General features: G+C 33.9%; 1 protein-coding gene across 5 annotated transcripts in view; it reads left to right on the top strand.

Annotated features, from left to right (window-relative positions):
• The window catches only part of LOC133192602 (torsin-1B-like), a 53368-nt gene that overhangs the window by 9986 nt on the left and 30453 nt on the right, over positions 1–12929 (top strand). The window contains exon 4 of one of the 5 annotated variants that reach the window (XM_061328625.1): positions 1089–2024. The exons of the other annotated variants lie outside the window; for them this stretch is intronic. Coding sequence (XP_061184609.1) covers positions 1089–1354 — 266 coding nt within the window. The 3' untranslated portion in view covers positions 1355–2024. Of the gene's footprint in view, positions 1–1088; positions 2025–12929 lie in introns of those variants that run through there. 5 annotated transcript variants of the gene reach the window in all.

Genomic DNA, 12929 nt, shown 5'->3' with positions numbered 1-12929 from the left:
GGCTGGCCCATACATATTTGACATGCACATGTGCAATCCTCTTCTGCTCCCTTCCAAAATGGTATGTTGGGGTTCTGAGAGAGGCGGGACTACGTGTCGATGTACATCAGGATGCTGAAATACACAAGGCATAGCCATACCGGGACGTTTGGCAGATGCACACCCACTTTGGAACAACAAAGGTTTGATGTGAGCAAGCAGTGGGGGTTGGGCATGTTCACCCCCAATATGCACAAAAACTGGGCAAGATGTAGTATGCGGTGACGTCTGAGGTTGCACATCATTCCCGTCTGCAAGTCTAAGGTGGATCTCTAAAGAAGTAGGCTCCCGTGTGAGCCCTACAGGGACTGTCGGTCTAACAGGTGGATGATCATGAAGTGAAGTGAGTGTGAAGACCTCACAAACTTCTCTTGCTGTTGACTGACACACGGTGAATGAGATGGAAGAGCAATGTCAAGCCCATAGACAAAACTGACGACTGCTAGATAGTCGAAAGTTCTATTTTGATTTCTTGCCTTGAAATTTCTTTCAGTTATAAAATGAACTTTTTAAAATATTAAGATAAACACAATGTCTATCGTTGCATGGCAAGAATGTACCGACGTCGTTATGACATTTCTCTTCGACAGTCAATTTCAGTTTATCTGCAACAAAGATCTACGCAAAAAGGAATAAAATAGAAATAAAATTTGGATAAAGTTCTAATAATTTTAATACAATAACTCAAAACAAGACGCTTTATGGCAAAATGGCAGAAAAGATTATTGAAAAGAAGCATGTGAGAGGTTTGATATGCGGATGAACAGAAAATAAGTGACGAAAAGTAATGTCATAACGACGTCGGTAACATTCTTGTCGTGCGGCAAAAGACAAAATCTAACGTTGCGTTTATATCTTAATATTTTAAAAAGTACATTATATAACTGAATGAAATTTAATGGCAAAAATCAAAATAGATAGAGGAAGAAGTACATAAAATTTTGATAACATTCGATCAACTAAGATTTTATTGCAGTTGTGGCATGACTCTTGGATTATACCTCGTTCTAAATCTGATCTGAAAACCATCTGTCTTCATACTATTATAGGTGGCATGTACCTTAGCGACGTTATAATCAAGCACCTGATCACGGCCTATGTCCCGTTTCTTCCGCTAGAAAGAAAGCATGTCGAGGGGTGTATTAAAGATTACCTGGTAACCAAAAATTATTATAAAAGGGACAGTGTTCCAGAGGGAATAGTACAAAAAATCATTAGTGAACTCAACTTTTTCCCAGAAAGCTGGAACAGGTATTTAATTACCGGTTGTAAACGTGTTCCAGATAAAACTGATTACATAATGTTCGATGGATAAGACTGAGAGATTCTGAGGTGTCATGTTTCTTATAACTGTAAGTTTGACTCATGTAACGATGATAGACTGGGCACGTGATGAGAAGATTTGTAAATAGTATAAATCCTATAAATGTCGAATGAATAGAGAAAAATTTTTCAGCGTTCAAAATGATTTTTATCCATGTATTGAATTGCTTATATAAAGGACAAATATTTCCTAACCGATATCACTCCAAGTATAAGTATCGGACTATGATATATTTTCATTGATGTGTGACGTATGTTGAGTATTTGTTGATAAGTGTCAAATCATGAAACATATTCATTAATGCTGAATTTAAATTCAATACATCCTACTGAGATAGACAAATACAACAGACCTCAACCTCATTGAGTTACTCTTTAGACACAAACTAAGATGTATGTTAAAATTGTTTTCCCATTGAAATGATTTGATGAAAATGGACAGAAAGTTCATCTTTGTATGGTTAGTATAATATAAAGATATTTGTTTTTCTCGCATAATCACCGGTGTAAGATTGACTTGTCCGGTGTGAGACAGCAGTGTGAGATTTTTCTGTCTTACACTGTGTATTACTACGCCGCGAACGATAACGTAAACATTCCGTCTTTATATAAAGAAATTGTAACAATGTTAAAAAATATTACATATACTTAAAATGTTGTCATTTAACTTATTAAGATAAACTTATTTTCATTCAAAATATTGTCGTATTTTCACTTTTTAAATGGCACTATTTTTAGATCGCGGAAGGATTCTTCTTGAATGAATGTGTACGCTATCGGATGGATAAGTTTTTTATTCCCAGTTTTTATCTATCTAATTAATTTACATGGACTGAAATTCATTTTATCAGTTTACACTATGTGTAAACCATTTTCAGGTACGCTCTCTCTGATGGTGTATTTAGAATTTTAATTAGATGGAAAATTAAAAGAATATATTTTTAGCCCTATCATGGCGATGTCATTGACAGGCCGTTATTTTGGATAAAATAATGCGAGAAAAATAATCATTCATTACTCACTCGTGTGGGAATAGTGAAATTCCACCTCGGGGCCAAGATTCACGGTCTAGGACTCGGCAAAGCCTCGTCCTAGACCGTGAATCTTGTCCCCTTGGTGGAATTTCACTATCCCACACTCGTAGTAATGAATGATTCTATTATTCTTTAATCGCCAGGTTCTGATTATTGAGTAGCATTTATATATTTTTTAAAATTTTTTATCATATTTCCATTATAATGCAGATAATATAATAATATTAGCTTAAGCTTTAATAATTATGTTCTGTACTTAATAAATATCTTGTTTAAAATTGACTTCTCTGAACAGCATTATTCTGACCAGTATCATCAATAAACTTAAGTTTGTATCATGCTATGCATTGCAGAAGCTGATAACATGGCCCTCAGATACATAATTATCATCAATGTGTTTCTGACTCAAAACTTTAGTGTTTAAAACCCAAAGATGATTGGACGTATAGTGTTTAAATGAAAAAGATGAAGATAACGAACAATGATCGATCTAAAAAAAATCTGCAAACAATACAAATCTGTGAACAGGGCATAAAAACACGGACCCCTGGAACTCTAGAGGTAGGATCAGGTGGCCACGAAGAGTAAGCAGCACCTGTAGACCGTCACACCCCAATGAACCCTATGTATTGTTCAGGAAGAAAGAACATTCCTTAGACAAATTAAGTATAAAAACAAAGGCCTAACAATTGGTATGATACACGACAGCCGAAATATGACCAAGTGATAGGTAATATTGGCGAACAAGGTTATCATAACGACCATAAAATTCACGAAATGCTTACTTTAAACGAGGTTGTCGAAATCCCTTTAAAATCAACTTATCTGTTAGTAGCCTGCCTGGTTTTTTTTAATTGATCGTACTCAGAACTTGCTCCTGAGTATCGAACAAATCGGGAGACGTAAAAACCGTATGCAGATGATAGCGGAATATTACTACATGTACATAAATAAGGAAATCTGACGATGGAAAAGTGACGTCATCTCGTTTGTTATGCAATTCAGTTGTTGGTTGGCCCTTTCCGTTTATAGTCCGAAAAACATCCAAATATGAAACAGATGTTGCAGACTTTGTGGTGTCTTCTATTTCAAGTTCCCTGGGATATGTCGAGCCGACATATGAATGGTAAGAACTATTTTTAACTGATAAAACGTAGTCGATATATCTGATGGTCGAGTTGAAGGCCAAAGCAAGAGTTTTCTTCTTCTCATTTAGAAATTTATAAATAAATTCTGCTTCGAAGGAATATAAAAATAGGTCCGCTAATAAAGGAGCACAATTAACGCCCTTTGTTGGAATACCTGGTCTCCGGAGACTACATAAATTTTGTAAATGAGGAACTCCATCATCCTTTCAATATCAATTTTTGAGTACTGTCTGTAGAATCAGTGATTTTTTGTCAAAGTAATTTTGTTTATGACCAATTACAGGATACGAATTTTCCGAGTTCATTTCTATTGAAGAAGTTATCTATGATACCAAAAAGCCTTGTCTTGAATTTATTTTGAGGAATTTATTGTATTAAGTTTAGAAAATTCGTACGTTTCGATGTTATTGACTTTTGAAAAAATTGGTAATATTATATTTTTAAAAGTTCTTTGGATTTTTTTTTTTAGAATCCACATCTGGGTAACACCATTTCTAGAATTCCGGAGTATGCTGCATCATTTTAAGGCCTGGAGTTTCTTCTTCACAGTAGTTAATATTTTTGTAAGGAGCTTGAAAGGGGCTTGGTAGAGCATTTACTGAACCCGGTTTTGTATCTTTTTTTTAATGAAGTTAGGAATTCAGTATAGGTAGGGCAGCTCGAACTCATCTGGTTGACTGGAATGTTAAAAGTATTAAATAATGAAATGTAATTTTGAAGAATTCTCATCCTCAGAATGTGAACTGTGAGTATAGGTTGGATTTCCAGACGTTGATTAAAACCAAGTTCTTCTAAAATACAATTATAATAAAAGCTTACAAACAAAGACGCTAATGACATGAGCCTTGTCTGCTGGAACCATAACATATTGTTCCTGTAGTCTTTCTGTTTCTTTTATTACCTCCAATTTAATAAAAACAGAAGGATAGATGGTTCGCATATTGCCTTTTTACTTTCTAATCCAATTCTTTATTATATTTCTAAAATACTTAATCCATTCTGACAGTCTGGCATAATCTTCTACAGAATTCATAAAAGAAATAACGTTCTGTCGCAAATTGAAGGATCGGGACTCCCTGTTTTAGGACCTTTTAAGATGATTGCTTTTGGATCTTCATTTTCAACTATATTGATATCACCAGTAACGACGTGTCCAGCGGGACTGTAGTTGAAAGAATAGAAGAGCAATAACACTAAAGAGGGTTTTGTTTAATAGTTTAAATATCTAGGCACTGTAAGGTTTGTTTATAATTGAAGGTTTGGAAAAAAGTTTTGGAATACCTATAGGAAATTCAGGGTGTAGACTTCCACTTGAAATATGGTGGAAGACTGAACTTTTTTATTATTACTTATTCACAGCATCTATTCCTTTTCTTGCAAATTAAAGTTGAAGGAACCGACGGGTTGGGTCAGAATTATTTGTGGTGGCTTAAAGAGTCTGTGCTGGGAAACATCCATAATCATAAACACTAGCTTGTATTCTGCAGTTGAAGAATCCAAGTATAGACTTGCTTTAGCATCTTCAAATACTGGTAGATCACCAATTTTTTGCAACACTTTATTATTGCAAGATAGTCATTTGATATTTATAAGCGAGACAAAATTTTCACGAATTTAGACCTTTTTAATTTATATAATCTTTTATAATAAAAATATACGCGAGAATTAAATTTCTGCTGGCATACAGCCTCGCGTAATTACGCAAAATTAAAGTTTTCGCGAATAAATATCCATTCAAAATTTTCAAGTGAACCGAGTAAAGTTTAGTACGAATGTGATGGACAGACGTAAGGCAAAAATGAATTAAAAGAGACATCAAGTGTGGTCTGTTGTATGATTGATGTCCATGACTACGCTTAAAACGTGTTACTACTTACTGGTACCGTTATTTTCAGATTCTATTAGCTAATATTTCTTTATTTAAAACTACGTTTGTAAGTTGGTTTGTTGTGTGTTTGTATGTGTTGGGAGGGGGTGTAAACTGATGTATTAGAAATATTTTAATTTTTGTTTTACCCTACATTAAACTCGATATCAATTGTGTTTTTAAATAATCATTGAGTTTATTTTTCAATTTGCAAAATATTTAATTTGTGATCTAAACTAATGATTAAGAAGAGCTATCTTTATTTTTTTTAATCTGGTTACGTCGCCAATTCGGTCTCGAAGATACCGCAAATATTAGCACTTCGCTTAAGTCTTGGGCCACAGTTAAACTTGAAATGATGAAGAACCCTGTGTCGACTCGACATATCCCCTGCAATGAACTTGAAATAAAAGACACCAATGAGTCTGCAAAATCTGTTTCGTATTTGGATTTGTATTTGGAAGTTTGACTGACTATAGACGATAAGAGCCAACTAACAACTGAATTGTACGATAAACGAGATGAATTCAGCTTTTCCATCGTGAAATTACCTTAATTATCTGGTAATATTCCACTGTCACCTGCGTATGGTGTTTACGTCTCACGACTTATTCGATACTCAAGAGCATGCTCTGAGTACGATCAATTTGTAAGCCGAAGCAAGCTACTGATAGATAAGTTAATGATTCAACTTCAACAACCTCGTTTAAAGTCAACATTTCGTAAATTCTATGGTCGTTATAATGACCTTGTTAAAAAATATAACCTATCGCTGGGTCGTGCTTTGGCTGATGTGTTTCATACCAATTGTTACGCCTTTATTTTTATACTAAACGGGATGTTCCGTCTACCTGATCAATACATAGGGCTCTTGGCAGGTGTGACAGGTCAACAAGGGATACTTACTCCTCCTAGGCACCTGATCCCACCTCTAGAATTTCCGGGGGTCCGTGATTTTCCTGTCACATATTTGAATTGTTTGTAGATTTTATGAGATCGATCACTCTTCACTTTCTTTTCACTTCAAAACTCATTTTACAAGCAAAAGTTGAATCTATACTCCATTATATATGAAATACTTCAAAATAAAAGAATGTAGAACATCTTAAACCATGATAATTTCATAATCTGTTAAAAAATATCATTCATTCCATATAGGTTAACCATATGCAAAATATCACTTAATCTGGAGTATATAACCAGATGCAAAATGCTGCACATTCTATAAAATTAACCATATGAAGAATGCTGCTCATTCAGTATAAGCCAACCATATGAAGAATGCCGCTTATTCCACTTAAGTTGACCACATGAAGAATGTCACTTATTTCGGCAGTTCATCAGGCGTTGTCTTGCCCCATTTTGACCTCTTTTTTCGTCGGCGACCAATTTTGTGTCCGTCCAGCCAAGTTATATTTTTTTTCTTCGTCGGTGGTCGATTTCTTCATTGAAGCAGTCGTTGAATAGTCCGTCGACCAACCTTTGAGCATAGTCCAACCATCGGAAGGCAGTTTATTAAGTCGGTCGGTAGACATTTAGGAATTGGGTTATCGTAAATGTTGGCCAACAGTGAAAATTAAACTGCGGCTCAGCAAGCGATAATCGGGCGACGGTTAGCCGACTTATAAATTTTTAACTTTTAAAGGCATCGGTTTTCCTAAGAATTAATGTGACTACTCTGCGTCGCCCGATACTAGTGTCGATCAATTATGGTTTTTAGCCGACGATACGAGAAAAATTTGGTCGCCGATCATCGGCTTAAATGTAACCTAGGTGTATGAGAAAGCCGTACCACTAGGCTACCATGACCATTGTTAACCACATAAAGAAGGACGCTTATATCGTATTATTTCTCTAGATAAAAAAATGACGCTTATTCCAAATAATTTAACCACATGAAGAATGAAGCTTATTCCGTATGAGTTACCTACATTGAGACTAAATGCTGCTTCTTCCGTATAAGCTAACTATATAAAATATTACGCCCTTTCCACATAAGTTAACCAATGAAGAATGATGTTTATTCCTTATACGTTTTACGTAAGTAATAATGCTTATTACGAACAAGTTAACCACAAGAAAAAGTGCAGCTTATATAAATGAAACAGGTATTTGAAAGCATGTTGATTATTCCGTATAGAACTTATTTTAAATTTTAAATAGCTAACTATGAAGTGGTCTTATTAAAAGTATTCTGTTCATCTATCAGTCCACAGCAATGTCAGTATGAAATGTTGATCATATCTAATATAAAATGTTTTAATATTTGCATGAACTGAACTTCATATTGCATATGTACAACGTGTGTCTGCATTGTCTTCCAAAACTTTATACATATTTCTTTTGGGAGGATCTTGGACAAGTGTCACCAAGTGCAGCTGATTTAAAAAAAATAATAATAACATGCAGATGATCCACGTTCTGTTGACTTTACCTGAAAATAAAGTCTTTGGCAAATGTAGATTAATTCAATTTATTTCTTTACGTTTTTAGTTTCGGTACTTTCCGTGAATCTTCGTATCTTAAGGTCAGACGACACGTTCCTCAAATTAAATGTTTTGTATTTCTTGGTATTACATCAAAATGTATTCATAATTGTAATTCTCTTGTGAGTTCTACATTGTTTTAAATGTGTTTTTAGAGTTTTAGATATAAGTACACCAAAAATTGTGAAATAGAAGATTACCCAGAAGGAATATATAAGAAATGTCACCCTCTGGTATCTTGTCCAAATGCCTGGAAAGGTGCCTCAATTTTTTTTTTTTAGGAAACTTGTTTAGGTATCTATACTTCAATGACAAATACTTGGGAAAAATTATATATTTTTTGAGGAACGTGTCATCTGACCTTCAGAAAACTGGTTTTTCATGCACGAGCGCTTGCACGCTCAGTATGATACATTCACCGGGGAATGTTCGATTAATGCGACGTTCGTTACAAAGAATCGCAGGTTGTTTTGTGTCCTTGGCATGTCTACAGAATCTACAAGCTCAACTTTTAACAGAGATGTTCCTCGAGAATTACAGACAGAGATAAACTCCAATTCTGAACAGGGTTTTGATGATCTTGACGCTGTTAGTCTATTCAGCAATGAAGTTGAGTATGAAAGACATTTATTAGATCATAAATTGGACTTTGATTCAAGATCTATAGCACTTCTGTAAAAGATCAGTTAAAAAAATGAATAAAAATCCTTTTGAATTTTGGAAGAATGTTATAAAGCCAAACGATTATATTCTAAATGTCATAAATTTTGGTTACAGGATAGAATTTATTACATACCATGAAGGTGTAATTTTGCCTAACAACAAATCAGCACTGCAGAGCGCCCCTATTGTTGAAGAGGCCATATTAGAATTGTTGAATAAAGAGTTATTTATTTAATGCATTAAGGTAATATAGGATACCTACCTGTTATTATGTGCTTCCGTTTGAAGTATTTTTTTAATTTGTTTGAGTACTTATTATCGGGTCGAAATTTGTAAATACACCGTTTAAAAGAACACTCTGAAGCTATTTTAATTCAAGCTTTCACAAGTTGGCATTTTATTTAAAATAGACAAAATAATTCGCAAGTATGTCATTACTAGTAAGTGTACTTTGGACAAAAACAAACCGTATTAATAAAAAAAAGTTTAAACTTCTCTGCTTTTGAACACTTTTAAGCAAAAGCTATATTTCAATTCTTTGAGTACCTGTATAGCACCTTGTGTGCGGTGAGGCATGTATAAGTATGATTACTTCACATTATGCTGGATTATCATGTTAACCAGAATTGGTCTTCTTTGTCATTTCATTCAAGAAGTAACTGTCTGGTCGCAAATCAAACAGCTGTTGTACATAGTCCCAAAACTTTTAGGGCTTTGGTTGCAATTGCTCTGAAGGAGACATATCTTGGAAAGCGTTTGTTCAAGCATTGTTTTCAAAAAAGTTCAAAGTTGAAAACTGACAAACACCTTGACAATGTTGGAACAGAAAAACTACTTGGGGTACATATAGATCAAACGCTAAATTTTCATGACCATGTTGACTCAGTCTGCAAATCTTTAACATATTAATTATATACCTTGCGAAAAATCAAGAAATTTCTTCCTCTGAAAACTAGAAAACTGTTTTACAATACCTTTATCCTGCCTTCTATTAATTATTGTCTGACGGTCTGGGGTAATGCACCAGCTAGTTACTTGGAGAGAATTCATAAGCTCCAAAAACGGGCCGCTGGAATTATTCTTGATGCTGCCTCTGATGCTCCATCTAAGGCATTATTTGAAAAATTAGGCTGGCTATCTGTTTTTGATTTAGTAACTTTACACAAATGTATCTTGTTGTACAAAATATTTAACAATCAGAGCCCTGCTTACCTGCAAGATTTATTTATTTTTCAAACTTCTGATGCTTACACTTTACGTTCAGAATCTAATTTTGACCTTCGCCTTCCAAAACACCGAACTAATTTGTTTAAAAATTCTCTCCAGTATTCTGGTGTTCATATTTGGAACAGTTTGCCTTTAGATTTAAGATGTGCACCAACTCTGTCAGTCTTTAAACGAAATGTAGAAAAGTATATCTTCAACAATAGAATTTCATTACTCTGATTTAAATCTTTTGTATATGTATATTGTGTCAAATCTTACAAATGTATGTTAATTTATTTGTCATCATAATATATTTGTTTATTATCATTATGATGATGATTATCATTACAATCATGTGACATTGTTTGTGTATTATATTTCAATTGCTAGTTGTTAATCTTTGCTACTTTGATGTAATATTGTTGTAATTAGAAGGCCCTGGGGAAGAATAGTGTGTCACACTAATCAGGCTACCTTCTCTAAATAAAGTATTATTATTATTATTATTATTATTAACTAACACTGCACAGGTGCGATTTTTTTTTAAGTTTGGGGGGGGGGGGGGGGGAATGCTTCTGATTTCTGGTTAGCATCCAAGATATTTCAACCCTTGGAAAATAAAGAAGGATAACTCTTCCATTCGGATCTTTTAATATTCAAATTTTTAAAAGCGTATGTTATTTCTCCCATTTATATATATTTTTTTTCAATTTGTAAATTTCACTTTGTTATCATATTTAAGCACATCCTAATTGTAGACCACCATGGAATTTTGTCCGTCTGTTTTCAAGAAATATTAATGAAGTTTTTTAAGCTTATTTTTGTTAAAAAAAAAATACTATAATTTTTTTTTGGTCATTTTGTTTTTATATCAAGTCTATATAAGTTAACTCTTGCCTATAATATTAAGCTTTTGAAAAGAGAATAAAAATAAAATCATCTTTGTATTAAAAAAAAAAAACAAAAAACAAAAAACAAAAAAAATGTATATATTAAAACTACAATTTAACATACTTAAAGGTGGGGTATTTCAAATCCTAATAATTTAGGCAAACAAAGACAGTTAAACATCGTTAGAATTTCAGAGATAGGCAACATAAATTCGGATTTACAATCTCTTGCTTTTTTCTATATATATACAAATTGTTTGATTAAAAACATCGATTTTCTGAAGCTTGGGTTCCACGAGATCAAAACGTAGAAGTACATTTTGTCAGCAAAGGTTCTGATTTTTACGACTGGGGTATAAGCAATCATATTTTTTTAAAATTGTTTGGGGACCTTACACTTGTGATATTTTTGCGAGTTGCAGTAATTTCGAACGAAAAAAAAATCTTTGTTTTGGATACCTGGAACAAGCGGCGTCGACGCATTTGCGTTGGATTGGGCATATGATTTGCATTGGATTGTCCCTCCTATTTACTTGATAGGGAGGGAAATAAAGCATTTATTAAATTGCGGGTACCTTATTTGTTCCGAAATGGAAATCAGCAGCGTTAACGCTTTGGCCTTCTTTGATCAACAAGAACGGGTTCAAGTTCTTGTGGTTTGTGAAAGATTTAAAAGAATATATATACATTTGTGGTATCTCTCTATTATATAAACATGCAGAGAGTAAATATCTTCATACCTGTATGAAGTTTATCGAAGGTCATAGGTCATTACGTGACCTAATCACACAGCGCAGTAATATCTACATAAAAAGACTTTCTCCACTAAGCAATATAGCATGTTTTTCATGCATAAAAATGTACAAAATACGCAAGTAAAATAATAATCATTTTATTTACAATGTAAACGAGTATTTAATACAGTTCTTGATCGATTTTACATAGAGAACAGAAAACTACGTGTTATAAGTTTCTTGTCTGAGCTGCATAGTCTCAACGTTTACCCTTATTTTTCTCGCAGACCTCTGAATGCTATAATTTTTTTTCCATTAAACTTTACTCACAATAAATTTGAAAATCTGTTGAAAAATATCAATGTAATGCAATCACGCCACAAACAGCTGACAAACGCTGCACTTTGGAAGTTCGGTGGGCACACCTCCATCATCGAGATCGTTGTGACGTTGTCTTAAAACAATGAAAGCTGTCGCCAGTGTCTCCATGTCAACATCATAAATCAATAAATATGCCTTACTGAAATCGTAGATTTTATGTTTTTGATCAAATTTCGTATTTGATTTCAAGTTATCTGGTCCGGACAAGTGTCTCCATCCATCCCTTTCCGACCGAAATTCCTCCAACTTTTTAGTATCAAACATCGGACGTGTTTCTTGTGTTTTTTAAACATCGAATATGGGTTCTCATGAATACAAAAATTCCCAGACACCAATATGCTCACTATAATAATTGATCACAAGAAGCCTTTCACAGAATATTCCCTTCAAAACAATCCTTTGCCAGATGAATTTGAAGCGTAACCGCTCTTCAAGCCGATTTACACCTAGCGTAATTTGTCAAAATCTACGACGTACAGTTAGTGCAATATTTATATTCGATTACATTCGATTGTCCGTCTCAAATGTATATATAAGTAATAAATAACAAGTTTAAAAACTTCAGTGGGAATTGAAGTGGGTCGGTACGTGATCAAATCTTCTGAGAAGGCCTTCGGCCTTCACAGGATTTGATCACGTGACCGACCCACTTCAATTCCCATTGAAGTTTTTAAACTTGTTATTAACAGTGCGACATTTAACTCCGGACACGACATTTGTCCGGACTTTCGCCAACCACTTTTCTAAAGATATGTGGAAACCATTTATGTCATCTGATGGGATTTTTTAAAACTTAACACATGAACCAAAATTTACACCTGATTATCTTCTAGGTAAAAAGATATTACACCTGAAACCAAGAAATCCCATGGGATAATGGTGGGATTTTTTCTCCTAACCAATATCCCACCATTATTCTGTGGGAGAAAAAGGTATTCTGTGGGATTTTTTCTCCCATAGAAGTTTGAAAATCCCATGAATGCTTTATAATGGGACAAAATCTCCCATATACTTGTATATAGAAGATAATCTCCCATCTCTTTATAAATGTGGGATTTATCCCATATTCATTACAAAATAGAAATAAATTCTCCCATGGGATAAAGAAACAACAGTTTTAAACCAAATAAAGAAACTATTGAACAGTTTAACTACTAT

This window comes from Saccostrea echinata, unplaced genomic scaffold, assembly GCF_033153115.1.
Source record: "Saccostrea echinata isolate AGI-Se365-2 ecotype Australia unplaced genomic scaffold, CSIRO_AGI_Sech_v1 ptg000001l, whole genome shotgun sequence".
In the NCBI taxonomy this organism is placed as follows: domain Eukaryota; kingdom Metazoa; phylum Mollusca; class Bivalvia; order Ostreida; family Ostreidae; genus Saccostrea; species Saccostrea echinata.
Note: the sequence above shows the minus strand (reverse complement) of the source record. Positions and strands in the feature narration are given on the sequence as shown.